Genomic DNA, 18,738 nt, shown 5'->3' with positions numbered 1-18,738 from the left:
ATTGCTGTGGAGTAGCTCATTGATATTCCCATACACAGATGTAGGAAGTGTGAGAGAATGTCTTTCACAGACAGTTCACTGTAAAAAGTGTTCTTCAATTGTTACTTTCCTTATATATCTCTGGGCCAAACTATACGTTATGTTAATGTGCAGCCTGTACCTATGCTTCTGTTTTTACTTTGATTACAGGTTCAGGAGGGAAGGAGGGGTAAAATTGTTACCAGGGATATATGGGGAGAGGAGGTTTATCTCTTCTTTATCAAGTTTGACTGGAACTGAAATCCACCCGCACCCCCTACACATGCGGCTACAATACTTAGGAAAGAAGTCTCCCCTTCCCGCACACTGTGTTCCAAAAAAGGATCATCACCTCCATACGTCTGCAATTAATAAAAATAAAAAGTCAGATTTAACTACACACTGCATATTAAGCATAATGTGTAGTTTAGCCCTCAATTAGGTAGGATAGTGTGAGAGGTGCTCACTATTTCAACAGGGCTGAACAGAAAGTTGCATCTGGAAACCCAAATGCTGTCTGCTGCCCAAGGTGTGTGTATCTTGAAATAACATGATATCTCAGAAGCAATCCTTTTTGTAGAGTTGAAAAAAAATCTAAATAGCAGAAACACACGTGAGGCATGTGATATGCTCTTTCACTGAGAATTTCAACATCCTGGAATTAAAAGGGGCATGTTTGATACCATGGAAGAAGGTAAGTCTTCTGATAAATCTTGGGTTCATTTTTGAAGTAACAAATTCAGTGTTGTTGATAGAGCCCAAGCTGCAAGAGAGTTTCAACCTTCCTTTTAGCAATATTACTGTTCTAAAAAGAAGCAATTCCCTCTAGAAACATGCAAGAGTTTGCATTCACCAACTGAGGCTTTAACTTTTTTTCCTAGCAGTCCCCACTGCTGCCTTTAAAACTGTTTCTGAAGCTCTTCAAAAGAATTGTGATCAGACCCAGCTTTTGACATTTTCACACCTGAAGCAAAAAAATCAAAATGACAGCAGGCCCCTTCCGCCCAGCTTAAGACTGGAGCTCATTGTGTTTTAACTACACAGAGAGAATGGAGTCAGAGGTAGAGAAATAGCAAGCTACTCTGGAATCTCTTACCCAAAGCAACTACTTCATGTTGCTTTACAGTAAGATTGCCCACTCATAGCTGGGGGAAGGAAAACTACTGTAACAAAATATATATAGTCCCACTGGGCATGCAGAGAGCATTGTAAAGTTAATAGGCATATGGCCACAGTTGTTAGCAAGAAGTCACCATCCATGTGTTAAACTGTCTCCAGGGCCATAACCACACATCCAAAAAATCCCAGGCCACAGGTTGTTAGAGCTAATCATTTTCCTTGTTTCTTATTGGCCATATTGGCTAGCATGCCATAAACTTAAAGATAATAAGTTGCATTCAGAATTGACTTTCTGTAAATGGAAGGGCTACTTCTGTTGGTAGTGTAGGGATGTGCGAAACCCCCTTACCTGGAGTCCGCGGGGGGAGGCGTCTCTCCCCCCCAGAATCCTTGCCGGCTGGTCGGCTCCGCTCCACAGCAAGTCCGTGGAGCGGCTGGCCGGCTCTGGCCGCTGACGGACTTCCGGCCTCTGGGACGCAAACAGCGTCTGGCATAGCGGACGCCATTTGTGTCCCTGCTCTTTGCCGCGATAGGCTACGTAAAGATTTACGTAGCCTATTACTGCAAAGAACAGGGATGCAAATGGCGTCCGCTATGCCAGATGCCATGTTCTTCACAGGACAGCAGCGGACGGACTGGACTGGCCAGTGGAATGTAGGATCTGTTCTGCAGCAACTTCACAGGGTGGCAGAGGTGAGTGGTCCGTTCCGCCATGGACTCCGAGGGGCCGGATTCTTTAGAATCCAGCCTCATTGGAGTCCGTGGAGGAATTCTCTAACATCCCTATGGTAGTAGGAACTGGGATTCAGTGGAGTTCCTCTGCTGGAGGAAGGGTGCAGGGTGCTCATTTTTTATGGTTCCTTCCCCCTGCAGCCCTGAGCACCACCTTACACACTGTTCTGGAGGGTCACAGGTTTTCAGGTGCAGAGGGGGCTGCCATGGAGGCAAAAATCACTCCCTCTTCCATCTGTGGGATTATCCTGTTCATGGACTTCTGCTCCGCACAACTCTGGATCCAACCTAATATTAATTAGCATACATATAGATCTATTAATTCTATTTTTTTGAAGTTTTCTGATTAAATATAGGTATCTGCATGTTTTTTTAACAAGGATATTCTTTTTATTCTCTTGAAGAGTATGCTAAGCATTATAATAGGTGATTGTATATATTTTGTTGATTTAACCTTTTACATGGATAAACATGCCTACATCAATGCATCATTTTCTTTTCTAGTATGGAAAACACAAGATAACTTTTTTTCCCCCTGAGATTGGTGAATGCCCTTGACATGTGGTGTTTCTCACTGTGCTGATTTGGGCATATTTCCTATTTTACTGATATTTTGTATAACCACATTGAACCATCCTCTCCCTCCCTCCCTCTACCTCTCTCTCTCTCTCTCTCTCTCTCTCTCTCTCTCACACACACACACACACACCCATTACAAAGGTTTGTATATTCTTTAGGCAATCAGAGAAATTCTGCTATCTGTCAATCCTCTGAGTATATATATATAGCCTGATCCAGTGCCTCCAGTATAAGCAAAGACCCCACTGTGGATATTCCACTTTATCGTTTTCATAAGAAACAGGATCACTCTGGACAAGAATAACACACAACACCACTTACATCATTTGACAAGCATCACCTTCCTTTGGTACTATAATTTCACAGATGAATACATGATTTCTTGAGGTCCCTAGAGCTCAAGCATTCTGGACTATTACAGTAATTGAATATCAAGTCATTTTTACTTTTAAAAAGTCCTGCAATTTTGTCATTGTTTTTCAAAAACACATTGTGTGTTTTTTTTAAAAAAAACCCACACACGTATAAATATAAGAAACAAAGAAATGCCTTGAAATAATCTACTCTGTATCACAAAGTAATGGTTTGTATTATAACACATACTGGAAATGTTAAGGTGCTCTTTGTGTATTTCTTAAATGGTAGCAAGAAGAAGAAACCTGGAATATAGAACATGAAAAACAGAAAGTAAATTAATAGTACAGCTACAAGAACTCCTTCCTTTTCATGTATTAGCATATTTTTGTATATTAATATGTGAATTAATCATGTCTTTAAGATGACAGTCTAAAATATAAAGACTAAAAGATATAATTACTGAACCCTTATTCTTATTGAGTTTTTGGTGTCTCTTTAACTCTTCAGTACTAGCCAGGTTTTTAGGAGGTTCAGTCCCAGTTTCCTTACCTTTCACAGATATTCTTTGCAACTTTGATTAAGACACTGTTGCCAGACTGCTTCCATTTCATCCTGACATGTTCATTTTGTCTGTCTATACCTGGCAAGGGTGAGCAGCTTAAGGCAAAGTTGCATGGTTGTCACGACCAGCATCCACCCCCACTGAAATAGAGAAGGACCTAAATGCCCCAGAGCAATGGGACTCCTGGATGAGCTAAGCCAGTCTCCCTGTATCCAAATGCAATCAAGGCCACACCCTGTCACCCATTTACTGACAATACCAAGCGTCATGCCCTGTGTGCCTTTGTTACCATCCAATAGGGATGTACAGGAATTTTGTTTCAGATAACCAGAACTTTCCCTATTCTCAACCTCAAATATGAATAGGAGGACATTTTTCAGAAAAAGCTTGCATATTCCCAAACTTGCAATCATATTCGAAAAATCCATTTTTAAAAAAATATGCACATTTTCACACTTTAGTCAATGAGGGGAGTGCGAACTCTGGAAAAATGGGCACAGAAATGTGCACTTTCCCTGTTCGAATGTAAAGAAGAACAAGTTGCAAACAAAAACGGGAGCAAGATCAACTAAGCTTCAAAGTGGACTTCGGAGAATCTCGGCAGGCTTGAGCATCCCTGGTTCTTCCTTCCCTGCCATCCAGTGTAGTACACCCATCAAGAATCTCTCGCCACTTTTCAGAAATCAGATGGATTCAGTATTTTTTTATATCAATAGAGGGCTAAATATGTTTAGAATCTAGATGTGAGAAGTCACACCATGTAATATGTAGTAGTCCTATTGGAGTCAGTGTACTTTAGAATCTATTGTGTGAAGATATTTGATATCTCTGAGGGGCAAATTAAACATTACCATTCTCTGTTACTACCTTAGATAAACATTAATCTAACTACACATACTGAGAACATTTCTGATTTGAAATGTTTATTACAAATCTCTCTCTTTCTTGGACATTTTTTATCTTGATTTCTTTTCTTTCTACTTTCCTTATGTATCCAGTCTGTATTCTCATAAAAATAGGGCCTTTGTCCATTCTGTAGTAATATTATAAAGAGTAAAGATAGCTATTCTGGTCCATGAGAAGAAAACCCAAAATCGACAGTTGGGCAATACCTTTATTAGGGCCCACCAAAATGCCACCAAAGTGTGCATGTTATTATGTATTTATTATTCAAATTTATATACTGCTATCCACAAAGTATCAAAGTGGTGAGCATAAAATATAGTGACATAAAACAGCAATAAATATAACAATAAAAACAACACAATACAAAGTAATCGGGAGTAAAAACCACACACTCTACTGTGCACTACAGACCACAGCTGGCTGGGTCACAGTTCAGGGAAAGCCTATGTAAAGAGATCAGTTTTAAGAAGACGTCTGAATTTCAGAACTGTGGGGGGCCTGCCTAATGTCAATTCGTAAAGTGTTTCAGAGAGAGAGTGCTTCAACACTAAATGTTCTGCTGCAAGTGCTTCTGAGGTGAACCTCAGGAGCATGTGGCACCATCAGAACTGGTATTGCCTAGCTGTGGATTCTAGTAATATTAAGTGCTTTAGAATAATAAATCATAATAACTACATAAATGGATTTATAGATATTTCAAGCCTTCACTAAAAATTCAAATGAATATAACCAATTAGATTTACGAAGTATATGTATTTTTATGGGATATGGCTAATACCCTGTATTGTTTCTCAAATGAGGGTAAGAAATTGTTTCTTCAAAATTTTATCTCCCTATTGTAGATCTGGTGCTTGGGTAATGAAACAAAATTTCATATCAACAAGACCGTAGATGCAGCTATTCGATCTGTAGTGATTGGAGGCCTCTATCCAGGTATTCAGTACAGAGTAGAAGTTGCAGCCAGTACCAGTGCTGGAGTAGGAGTGAAAAGTGAACCTCAACACATAGTCATTGGTAAGTAATTATCTCTTTCATTTTTCTGTTTCTATAATGCCTTTCACAAATCTCAGTGGAATATATAAAAAGCAGCTATGTGCTGCATTACTCTTTCTCTTTAGAAAAAATTCCAAAATGAAAACCAGTGAAATGGCTCTTATTTTCCTGAAATATATTAAAAACATAGATTAGTCCATTAAATTAATGTTGCATTATGAATACATCACTTAAGCAATTCACTAAATTTATAGAACAGCTGACTAATGCTTTATCATCAGCTGATTAAGATTGCTAGATTATTCTTGTATTTATGTGTCTGGTGCCCAAGGCCACGTTTAAAGTTTGTTTTCTGAACACGTGAGGTTTAAAGTTTATCAGCTATTCTAAGCAGATGGCCTATTATATCTTATGCCAAAGCACAAGAAGTCTTGAGTCCAAATAGAGGGAAAAGCTGGTAATGTCATCTATTTCCTTTGAAATGTCTGTTTCTTGTTAGTAGTTTCCACGCATAATTAATTTCATGATCTGAGGCAAACCTAGAACCTTACCCTTCTGAGAAACATCTCAAACATAAATAAAGAAATAAAGAAATCCAAGAGGGAATGAAATATGCAATACAGCTGCAATCAGCTGTGCACTACATTGCTGTGGAGACAATAAAATAAAATCTGTCTGTTTTAAATAAGAACCAATCAGTACAATCAGAATAATAACATGGTAGAGTTCTTTTGGGACTCAAGGAGGGCGTTTCATATTTAAATGTTCCTTCATGTAAAAAAGCCCCACCTACCTGCACTTAGAAAAGTAGCACCTCAGAGAGAGAAAGATTATAGCCTAGCCTTTGCTCTGATGAGCAAGTAGTGTTTTTGGCAGTGCATGAATCACAGTGCTAATACAGACTCTATACTGAAAGCCTACAATCTGGCAGCTCCTTGAATTTACATTAGAGAGCTGTTGGGTGGGCAAGGGATGATACAATACATGATAGCCGCATTGTTGGAGAGATGTAAGAACAAATGGATAGAGTGGACTTAAGAGGCAAGGCAGACAAGAGAAGCTGACGAGAGGGAAGTGAATAAAGCTGACATCATGGAGAAGGAAGACACTCACCCCACCAACTATCACCACATCCTTCAAGATGTGCAGTATTGAAAACAGGACCAAGTCAAAAGGATGAGGCATGTGACTAAATTGGGGGAGGGGCTGTAGCTCAGCGGGAGAGCCCCTGCTTTGCATGCAGAAGGTCCCAGGTTCAGTCCTCAGCATCTTCAGGTAGGGCTGAAAAAAGGGCCTGCCTAAAACCCAGGAAAACTGGTCCTAGTTACTGGGCTAGATGCACCAGTGGTCTGACTCAGTATAAGGTAGCTTCCTCTGTTGCTAACCAGGACAGCAATAGATCATGCTGTTGAAGGGGCTCTGTTCAGAACAGAGTGGGCATTCAAATGACTGGGACTCAAAAGACAGAGACAGAGAATGTAGCATATTGTTTCCTCATAAGCTTCTCTTACTTCACTTAAGAGTTAACTTATGCATAGACTCCATCGCTGGTGTAATAATATGAGAAACAGCTGTAAACTTTCATAGTAATAGGTGCAATCGAATCTGATGTGTCTAATTAATTTTTGGTGCAGCAAATTAGTTTTGTTCTTCATTACTTTCCAATGGGAGGAAGACATTATATTTCATTATATTTTTGTCTGCAGAAACAATGGAGCGTTACAGGTCACACATATCCCTCGTCTGTATTCTAATTAGCTGAACTGACAGCATTGTTATAGAAACACCTGCAGTATATGAAGCAATACACTGATACTTTCCCTGACACACACACGCTTACACTCACACACACACACACACACACACACAGAGAGGAATATAAAACTTCTGATTAAATATAACATAAAGAAACGGTAAATTAATAGGATGTTTCTCCATATCCTAACACTTACATTAATTCTGTTGAACATCAATGGGAAACGAACATCCATATTCATTTATGTTCAGCTGCTGAAATCACAAAGCATATGTTATTCTGACATTTAAATGAATTATTACTTTTGCACATGTAATTGCAAGGCACTGAAGAGTAGAACAAGCTGCCGGGCTGCTAACTCAAAAGTACACTGACCTAATTTGAAAACCAGCCTTCCCAAGGAAGAGCCTGTGGGAGGCTTTGGAGTCCTCTGAAAACTTCCTTGAAGGTGTTTTCTTTTCTGCAGTTAAATGGAAAGGGATTCTGAACTCATAGGAATTGCAATTGGTGCAGTTTTAAGGTGCACTGCACACAGGGAATAAGATGCCATTCCATCATCAGGCTAGCATGGGTGCAGGCTAGAGGAATGGAAAAGGGTAATGAAAAAGAAAGCTAATGGTACTTAGAGCCACAGTCACTACTCAGCAGGCTGTCAGGACAAACCTAATGCATTCTGCAATGTGGACACTACAAATTATAGTGACTCCTTTGTTCCAGCCATGTGCAATTCCCTCTGGGTTTCAATAATTTCCTTCTCTGTCACATACCATAAGCAGCAAGAGGTTTTCTGTATCCACTGAAAGGCTTCAGAACTGCTCCATGGATTTTCACCAACAAAGTGTCATTTGAAAGCTTATGGCATCCAGGCAACACTAAAGCTGTTCAATTTAGCACATTGCTCATTTACCTTGGAATTCCTATTCTGAGGTCTGGCTGTTGCCCCTTAGCTGCCTAGGCTGCCCTGCTTTTTTCTGACATCACAGCAGTTAAGCCAATGCCCAGCCTGAAGTTTTAATTTTTGTGAACTGCCCAGAGAGTTTCAGCTATTGGCGGTATATAACTAAGTAAGTAAGTAAGTAAGTACCATGCCTGTCAAGCCTCACTGAAGATCAGGACATCAGAACAAATTAACCACATTGTACTGGAAAGATATTCATTGACCCATGGTCTGTGAATGGACTCATGTTATAATATTGGGTTGTATCCAATATTGGCGATCTATCAATGAAATGAAACCCGCTGGTAGAACTGATTGTGACCCCCACACACACACCCCAAATCTTTCTGGAGAGTCCCCCAACCAGAAGTCCCATTGCACAAGCAGACGTCCACTTGTGCAATGTGGGTTTTAACCTACTACTTTAGCTTCATATGAAACTTTTTGCTTTAAAAGTAGTATTTCATCCCGGTTAGAAAGTTTGGCAAAGGGGCCTACAATTAAAATGTTGAATTCTTATGAAGCATCACTGATTATCATAATATTTGTTTTAAAACTGAATGATTTAGAGACTGAATTAGAGAGTGGAAAACAAAGCTTAATGTTTTGCATTTGCTTGGCTAATTGAAAGAAGAGATGCTGAAGGAGAATAGTGATGTATGTTCCATATTTTGTAAAGGCCAATTACCAAGAGATATTAAACACTTTCGCCTGAAACCAATATTTAGTGAGAGCGCTAGCCAGATTTCTGTATACTTCAGTAGCTTGCGCATTCACAAATCACTGAGTGTATTTTCAAGAAATGTTATTTAAAGTTATAATAAAGCCCTTCTACTCCAGTGCTATGCTTCACTGTGCCGAAGCCTATTGATCTTCAGTGCTGAGCCATGATAGCGGCACTATCATCGGTAGTGTCATATATATTCCAGCTCTTTCTGTTTGCCAGTAACTTTTGGAGAGTTACTATACTTGTTGGTCTTCAGAGTTTAGCTTTTTCCCAGTGTCCTTAGAAGTTAAACATTGTGGTGGGGATCATCTATGCATATACTAACAGAGTAATCCTGCCAGTGGAGCTCGAAAGGGAGAATAAGTGCTTTGTCCAAAATCCTGATGGACTCAACTTTTTCTCCCCCCCCCACCCCCCTCTCAGGTTTTTGCCCTCTTTACTCTTATGATTTTTCTCCTATTGGTTGCGGTGTTGCATTTCCTCCAAGTTCGGTTGTGTGTTGGGAATTCAGTTCAGCCCTAACAGGCCCTTGGAGCACCCTCTTTTTTCCTCTACTGACAACAGAGCTTCTATGTTAGAGTAGCAAGGGCCATGGAAATATCCATAATGACTGGGTTGTGGCTTGTGATGTCTCTCTCTACCCTTGAAGGGGGAGATCTGACACCCTCCCAGGGACCATAGGATTGCAGTCTAAAGCACTGTGTGATGCACAGCCTGCCATTTCACACACTACAACTGCTAAGATTTCTTTTGACCTGCTTGTAATATATGGTTGGCAATTATATTTTTCTAGTAAACCTTTAACCAAAATCCTTTTCTGGCTTTTAAACTGGTGGATGGCAAATGGTAGCTGAATTAATAAATTCTGCATACAGAGGTAACGAGAACCCTTGAGCCATGTGTAATATGGTGGGGGTGGTGACTAACACAGTGATCCTTCCTTTGAGAACAGGAGTGTTACAAATTATCCAGTTTTCTTCTGCAAAATCTGGGAGGGTATGTCACCATAGGATCCAAAGATACCACTACAATGCCTGTGGATTCTTATACAGGTGCAGTGCTGCAACTAGAACTTTTTATAGTAGTAGTTTGTGATCAGCAAATGGTTAAAGGTGGATAGTTCCTTAGCTGCTGTGGCACAAGCCTCTCCTTGCACCTTGCAGGTATGATTCATTTACATTTCCAGGGTGAATCTGTGACTTGAGATGTAATATGAGAATTAGATAATACAAACACTGCTTTTGCTAGCCTCAAATAGGCTGAGTATGTCTTAAGGCTGTAAAGTCTAATGAAATAAAATGGATGCAAATGTTGCTAGGATTTGATAAGTATTTACAGAAGGCATCTTTCTCTGCTCTGGCAATGAATGGATAGGATTGGGAAATAACACACCTAGCCTTCAGTCATTTGCAACTAGGTTAACAAATGACCTAATTTTTATTTACCTGAGGCTTGAACAAATGTGCTGACATAGCATTGGCTTCATTCCAGAAAGCGAACTGCTCCCTTAATCATTCTGAAAACAAAAACATGTTTTTTCAAAGCAAGGCACACGATACAATTTTTTAACCTTTTGCACTGTGGTCATTGCTTTCATACACATTCTAAAGCCTGGATTTAAAGAACAGAGAATTATTTAAGGAACTATTTGCTGTCTAAAGTAATAGCAATATGACACTGAATTACCTAAGGGATTCAAGTATCTTATAGCTTGGCAACTATATTTCAATAAATTATGGGAATATAGCTCATTGCACATCAAAGACTGTAAATTGTGTCATTTTTAAAAAGCTATCTAATCAGAGCTAGCTTGCTCCAAAGTGCAGGATTAATTTGCTGGGCAAAGAGTTTATTTTTGATATTAGACATTTTAATGACTACAGAATTGTTTGTATTCATTGGCAGAACATGGAAAGGAGCGAGCCTAATTTTGCTGAGCCATTCAAATGGCTACTTAATTACAGTATATGCCAGTTTGGTGGCCCCACATTTTGCCATTTATTTGCTAGCAGCTTTTTAGTCTTGGTGTTTGGTCCATTTACTTCACTAAAGGGAAGAAATGAACGTCTAGAGAGAAATAGTGATTTCCAAAACAAGATCAGTCAGTATATGCTTTCTGCTACATATTATCTGCGTTGCACATTAGGGGGTCTATAACTATTATATGATTAATTTGCACACTGGAACATTTTTTTTTTTTCTAAAGAAGGATTTTGTATATATCCAGACACCAGCTGTAGAAGGTTCACACAAATATTTTTCCCATTGTTTGACTGCAGTCTTTTTTCTTTTGTAAAAATCAATAAAATAGTGTGATGGGAAAATATGTTGATGTCCTAGCTGTGCAGTCAGTTATATCTTGCATTAGTGGCCTAACCTTACACTATGTACTTGGAAACTTTAACTTTATATTGGCTTGGATCCTAAATTGCTCCTTTGATAATGTAAGGGGGGCAGTGTCAGCCAACTGCTCTCCATCTGCACCTAGCCCCCACAACACATGCAAGATATCCCACAGCACTCCCAAAGGTCCCCCAACCCTCAGGAACAGATTTTAAGGGGCACAGGAGTCTGCAGAGGGAAAGGGATGCAGGAAAGCTCTGTTACATGAATATGACTCCTATTCCATTCATAGAAGGAAAATTAGGATTCAACTACTTTTACAGTACTATAGGTTGTAATTTTAAAAAAACAACACCTCCATTTGAATACTGTATTCCGGGGTGTACAACCTGCAGTCCAGGGACCACTTGCAGCTCCCTGCCTCCCCAGGGCCCTTACTGTGGCCTCCCAAGCTGGGGGGTGGGGGCTGGCCTCCCCCTGCCAATTTAACTCCTGCCTGTATTCTCCACTCACCCTCAGAGCTCCTCATAAAGATTGTTCTTTCTCTACCACTGCTAGTACTGAGGAAAGAGTGATCTGTATCAGGATCACTGGGAAGTGTGTGCATGCATGCGTGTGCAGCCCACAACCCTCAAACTGGCATCATATGTGGCCCTTGAGGCTGAAATGGTTGTGCACCCTCACTCTATTCCCACATGCCTGTTTCTATTATATGCAATGGCTATCCAACCTCTTTGTTTTCAGAAGTCATATTCTATCCTCCTAAGAGGGAGCTGGGGGCACAGAAAGAAGGTTTTGTCACACAAAGCGATGGTTTCGTAAGTGTTCAAGTTCCATAAGAAATTTGGCACCATCTTGCCATAAAAACGTCATAGTTACGCAATGTGTATAATGGCTTTAACAATTGTTCTTAAGAAATCTTACAATTTCTGCTGTAAGGCATAGTTAGAATTGTCATCATCTTTGTCTTTAATCATCTATAATGCTCTTTTTTTTCTTTTGTTTTTTACCAGGAAGTCGTAATGAAGTCGTCATCACGGAAAACAACAACAGCATAACGGAGCAAATAACAGATGTTGTTAAGCAACCTGCCTTTATAGCTGGAATTGGTGGTGCATGCTGGGTAATACTGATGGGTTTCAGTATCTGGCTGTACTGGCGCAGAAAGAAGAGGAAGGGCCTCAGCAATTATGCAGGTAAAAACAGGAACTGTTTTATATATATATTCAGCAAGAACATTGCTAGTTGATGAAACAATGAGTGGAATGGGTGAATGCTATATGCTTGCTCATTATGCTGCTTAAGAACAGGGATATGAAGAGCTTTGAGTGCATTGCTCTGCACCACATTTCATCATTGCTACAAGAAAGTTGTTTAATAGTCTCATAATGAGTACATCTGATATAAGACACCAAGAATTTTAGGTGCACTTTTCCATTTGGGTTCTGTTGTAGAAGGAAGTCTACATTGTAGAGGCCCATAAATCCAGCTAATATGTTTGCAAAGGTGAACAAGCAAGTATGCAACTAAATTGGCACTTATATAGCTAAAATTACTGTAAACAAAGTCCTATAGTATTTTCTGTGTGAAGCAATTAATTTTGCGGTATTCACAACTACTTCCACAATCAGGCAGTTGTGACTAAATGTAGCTAGATGAGGGCCAATAATGATTTTTGTGCTTGGAAGTTAAAATAGTTAATCTATCCCACTTTAGACCATGAATGACAAGTGATATAGAGAATGTATATACTTTGTACTGCATTGTCCCAATGTTGTATTTATTAAGCAGTAGAGTTCACCCAAGTGAATAGTAGTTATTCCTTTATTTGGACCCTTCGTCACTTCATTTGATCACACTGGACATGATTCAAAGCCCTATTTGTGAAACAGCCTTCTTGTTTTCTTCATTTAAACACAACAGTCCAGAGACACATGTGAGGCTCCCAGATGCGTGCAAGATGCATTTTCATGTTCATAAAAGAAATGGAGATGCATAGGCATGGACTTTGGAAACTCTCAGTCCTCTGATTTTCACTGTGTTCCATTATTTTGGATCAGATAAAGTTCTGTATCCATATTCTGAAAGCAACGTAGGAGGATGTTGAGAGAATATTTCTCACGTTTAAAGGCTGTGCTAGGGGATGCCAGCTGGCTGGGGCATGCTGGGAATTGTAGACCTTTTTTTCTGTCTAAACATGCATAGGATGGTGTGCTTAGGGAGCAAACCTATGTGGAGAGGCAGCTGCCTCCAAACTCGGAGGCAACTGCCTATCTAACGCAGGGTGGGCGGAATGCGGAGGGGATTTGCTCCTCTGCACTCCGGCCATCCTGACTCGTGGCTAGAGGGCCGATTTTGGCTGTCTAGCCACAGGACATCAGAGAAGGGCGGGGGAGGCCAGACAATGCATAGGAAGTGTCGTACCGGCACTTCCACTCTCCCCTCCCCAGGAAGGCCCACTTTTCCCCACTCCACACTGCTCTTCCTAGCGCAGAGCCTGGGGACAATCCACACCACCTACAAGGTGGTGGGCAAGGGGGCAGGGAGTTACTTTTCTGAGAACTGACCTTGGAGCACAGGCTCCGAGGTTGGTTCCTGGAAACCGAACAATCCTGTGGACATCTAGCTACTGCCTAGCAGCCATAGGATTGCTCCCTAAGTGACTTATTCCAATCTGGTCCTGTGCTTAAAAACTAATTATAATTCACAGATGAGTTGAAACCAACACAAAAGCAAAAGGGCGCTAAAAAAAGTTTTTACCCTTTGTGTATGGTCTGGAATGAAACAGAAGCGCTAAGCACCATGCTTCCCATGGCAGTTGAATCAGAAAACTCTTTTTGCTCTGTGAATTTCTGTAGAATTCAGCCACCAACTTTGGTACATTATTATTTCCAAGAAAGAAAACATCTCTGATTATTTATGTACCCTTGCAATTTAAATTGCTTTTGGTTGTGTATGCCATGCAAATCTGACTCTAGAATCCTATTGGTTTCTTCTTAATTTTATACAGTGAGCCCAAATGATGATGGTGGTGAAGCTACATCATTCATAGATGGTGCCGTCTGCACATGTTTTCCTTCATTTCTTTTAATTAATGTGCATATACATTATGCTAGCTTCTGCTTTCTCTGCTATTTTTTAAACAAATCATCAAGCTCTGTTTAGAAGTTAGATATATCAAGATCAGTGATACCGAAAGCTGCAGTGTTTTGTCACCTCCTTATGTTAGAAAACTATTATTAAGACATTAGGGGTTTTTGAGCTGCACTCCTTTATGTTAGATGTTCATAAACATCAGATGTGCTAAATACATAACATGTCTATTCCTTTATTGCTAATGAAATATTTCATATATTGAATTGTTCAGCCTCTGTGTTATGTAAAACAGCATGTTTCTGTGAATAGTCTTATATCATCTAACAATCTGTAATTTTACCATATATGTAAATATGTGGTACAGAGAAATTTCTCTTGGAATACATAGAAAATTTGGTTCCTAGCTAATCATATGCCATTGGTCAGCACCCAAAATTGTGAAAAATCTAAGTTAACAGGTTTATTGCACCCCTCCCCCCATACTTATGTATATGGTATTGGCACTTACGACATTTGAAGCTGTGTGGCTAACTGTTGTATCATTACACGGAGTTGTCTGTTAATTGTCAGATGTTCATTCGCTTGACAGTGAAAGCTTATAAGGCATTAATTACATTTCAAAGCTGATCACAGCATCTATGAGATAGACTGCATGTCCATATTACTGGTTACTATTTGATATAATTGTCAGAAATTGTCATTTACCTCTTTTCAATCCTTAATTTCTCATGGGCTGCTGGCTGTTAGCGCTTAAAGCTGAATTGCTACCTGCACCTGATCTTAAAGTACATACATAAGTCATTTTTGAAGGACACTCATGCCCTTTAATTGGCACTTCTTAACAGGGTTTGTAACTCCTAATGTATCTACTTTTCTTGTTTTGCAGTTCAGTCGTTCACCTTCACCCCTTCAGGTACTGTCCATTAGTCTGTCTCTTACCCCAACAAGATACAAATGCAGCATATAGTGGTTGAATCTCTTCTAGTCATTCAGATCATACAAAGACTTAAAACCCAAGTGCAAGAGGAAGCAGAATTGCACATCAATTACACTAATGTGATATTGACTGTACCAGTGATTCCAGCAGAAGGCTACCATGTACCACAGTTGATATGCCTTTCCTTACAATTGTGCACAATTCCCACTCTTTCAGCCCTTCTACTTCATGCTGTTTGAAAAGTAATTTGTAGGGCTTTGATTGCAGTAATATGACTATCTACAGGAAGATCTTAATCAAAAAGGGTCACAAGGATCTCCATGCTTCGCTTGAAGACCTGTGCAGAACTTATCCTAGCTTCTTGCTCTTTGTAGAGTCTTTCTCAACATAAAACATCTGCCAGACATGGCTCAGAAATTAACCTATATGCCCATGCATTCTATACCACCGGTTGAGCTATTAACTGATATGTACACAACCCATTCTAATGCAACATATTCACACAAATCTCTACAGCTTTCATGCAAACCAAAAATATTTGTAAAGCCAGAACTAAAAATGACTTCCTTTTTACCATTTCTTTAACAGACCTAATATAAGGTACATAATTATAGTGAGGGTGGTTAAATTGATGTGAATAAATGAACTGTGGCTGAAATAACAGATTGTAACCCAGTGTAAGTGTGAACAAGGAAAATCATAAATGTAGTTAACAGCCACCATTAAGGCCAATAATTATGCTTTAGTTATCCTTCTAAATTACCGTTCAGGGCCACATGCAGTGTCCTGGCATCCCAATCCAGCCCTCCAGGATTCCCCATGCGGCCACATCCCCTCCTGCTGGCTCCACCCCCATTTCCCCAACCACCAATTATTCGGTGGTTTCCTAACTTTTCCCATTCTAAAATGTTGGAATGCCTCTCCTGAGGCTTCGTTACACACAATAAGAACTTTAAGTTAAAATATGCTGGTATTTTTGGTGGTTTGGGCCATACCCCCTTTGTCTTTGGCCCTTCCCACTATTGGAATGCGGCCCCCAAGAGCTTCTCCGACACTGAATGTGGCCTTTGGGATAAAAGAGATTCCCCATCCTGAATTAAGGCTTGTATTAGTGTGGCCAGGTCTGACCTCAGCAACATATGTAGCAAGCACACCAGCCTCACATGTGCAGCAGACATGTGCTGCCACAGCTGCCAGGAGTCATCCAGGTGTAAAGCCGAGTCCAGAAACACCCCCCGACTGCGAGTCTGATTCTTCAAGGGGAGTACTATCCCATCCAATACAGGTTGAATCTGTATTCCAGAATCTGCCTCCTTCCTCACCAGGAACACCTCTGTCTTGTCTGGATTAAGCCTCAGCTTGTTAGGACTCATCCTACTCATTATTGCCTCCAGGCACCAAATCAGAATGTCGACAGCTTCCTTGATGTTAGATGAAAAGGAGAAATAAGAGTTGTGCATCATCCATATATTGATAACAATGCACCCCAGATCCCCAGACAGTCTCTCCCTGTTGTTGCATGTTGATGTTAAATAACAAGATTGATCCTTGTGGGACACCATAAGCTGATTGCAAAGTCACCAGACAGGAACCCCCAACACCACCCTCTGGAACCGATCTTCAAGAAGAACCGAAGCTGAAAGCCACCACAAAATGGTACCTCTTAATCCTAGGCCTGCGAGGCAATCCAGAAGAATGCCGTGGTCAATGGGTATCGAACACTGCTCAGAGAGCCAGCAGAACCCACAGGGGCTGTAGCTTGCCCCATCAAGGGAGGGAGGAGGGAACCAGCTTTCCTCACCACTGCCACCTAGTGGGTGTATTTATCCCCTGGCTACATCTGCTAAACAGCCCTTCAACCTCTGGAGCTTAATTAGTGGCCCAGCCAACTCAGTACTAGGTAGTATGTTATGGCACTTAACAAGGCCTCAGGAAAAGTTATTGCAAAATAACTTGGAAAAATTATTCTAAAATTACCTAAAGATAAATAAGGCAAAAAGATCAGCGGTTATTCAGAAGATATTTGTAGAAAGAAAAGGTAACAGTTTTGGACTGTTGAACACAACAATTTGAACAGTTGAACAGAAGAGCAATTTAAAATGAGCAGACTTAAACACATCCAGCTAAATCTGGATGTCATTTAAATCACCCCTAGACTGTTTCCCTACACCAACCAATACTAATTAATAAGGCAGCTTCCAGCTCTCTCAAGCCAGCTTCTCTAGACTGGATCTACTCCATGGCTCCATTGTGTTTTCTTTCTGTAATAATCTACAGAGCTGGATCCAGGTTTGTGAGGGCCCTTGGACAAAATACTCTCAATGAGCCCCTTCCCTCAGTGAATTTTGAGCCTCTTCTCACCCGTATTGTCACCCGCTGCTATTGCTCTTCCTCCTTTTTCTCATCATTGCTACCACTTGCTTGCTAGACAGGCAGAGAGCCACTGAGCAAGTCCAAGGGTCGTTAGAAAATCTCCATATGTTTTAGACTTCAACAATTCTTGACCATTGGCTATCCTGGAGGGGCTTCTGGGAGCTGAAGTCCAAAACATCTGGAGATTTACCTTCTGCTCATCCCTGAAGTAGGCAGTGACATCTCCTGCTCCCTTTCTCATCATCACTGTTGTTTGGGCCAGAGTGAGAAGCAGGTAAACAAGCAGGTTGCAATGGTGAAGAGGAGGAGCAACTCCATGGGCGGACGGTTTACCTGCCGTTCCAGGGGGGAGGTGTCCACAGGGGGGGAGGCGATCTGTCCCTCCCCCCCCCGGAATCCTGGCCAGCCAGCTCCGCTCCGCAGCAATTCCGCAAAGCCGCCAGCTGGCTCTGAAGTACCAGCGATACGGCCGCCATTGCCATATCGCTGACTGGGCTGATTGACTGCAGACGCAAATGGTGTCCACTACACCATCTGCGGCTGTAAAGGTCTTAGTTTAAGGTAAATGCAGCCATAAATGGCCACATTTAGCTTAAACTAAGACCTTTACGGCCGCAAATGGCGTAGTGGATGCCATTTGCGTCCGCAGTCAATCAGCCCAGCCAGCAATATGGAAATGGCAGCTGTATTGCTGGCACATTGGAGCCGGCTGGCGGGGAGGATCCGGCCGACGAGGATTCCTCCAGGAGGTGGAGGTAAGTCTCCCGATCCTCCACAGACTCTGGAGGCCGGATTCTTTTGAATCCGGCCTCACTGGGGTCCATGGAGGATTTCTCCCCCATCCCTAACTCCATGCAGCTCTTGTCAGTGGGCCACTGCTGGGGTATGAACTCTCGGCAGATGCCCGACCATGCCTGTTACTGATACCAATCCTGGTGCTCTAAGTTCAGTTCTGGCTCTGTTAGATTCTGTATTCTCCCAATTCCATATCATGATCTTTCTACTCCACTAATTCTATTTTTCAGCTTTTCTTATAGACAGTTATTTCACTCCCCTCCCCCCAATGTTTTAGTCAATGCAGTCCTGGTTAAGTTTCTATTTCTTCTTAATTGCCAGAATCCTAGGCCGAACCTTTGATCTTCCTGTGCACTTATTTCCTCTCTTAAGTCTTAGATTCCTGGGCTGGACCTTTGACATTCCTGGGCTGAGCAGCCTCTAAAACAAAAAGCGACCATTTTATAACCCCAAGAACCCAGGACAAAATGGATGCATGTTCCATTTCTTCACAGGGGCATACTTCCAT

At 41.0% G+C, this 18,738-nt stretch overlaps 1 protein-coding gene across 1 annotated transcript in view; it reads left to right on the top strand.

Moving 5' to 3' along the window:
• The window catches only part of ROBO2 (roundabout guidance receptor 2), a 721,099-nt gene that overhangs the window by 607,117 nt on the left and 95,244 nt on the right, over window positions 1-18,738 (top strand). Inside the window, exons 16-18 of the mRNA XM_084843509.1 lie at window positions 5,116-5,287; window positions 12,043-12,225; window positions 15,012-15,038. Of these exons, the coding sequence (XP_084699635.1) occupies window positions 5,116-5,287; window positions 12,043-12,225; window positions 15,012-15,038 (382 nt within the window). The remainder of the gene's footprint in view (window positions 1-5,115; window positions 5,288-12,042; window positions 12,226-15,011; window positions 15,039-18,738) is intronic.

This window comes from Heloderma suspectum, chromosome 3, assembly GCF_057233095.1.
Source record: "Heloderma suspectum isolate Gila_16-S chromosome 3, 16-S_ref, whole genome shotgun sequence".
Taxonomy (NCBI): domain Eukaryota; kingdom Metazoa; phylum Chordata; class Lepidosauria; order Squamata; family Helodermatidae; genus Heloderma; species Heloderma suspectum.
Note: the sequence above shows the minus strand (reverse complement) of the source record. Positions and strands in the feature narration are given on the sequence as shown.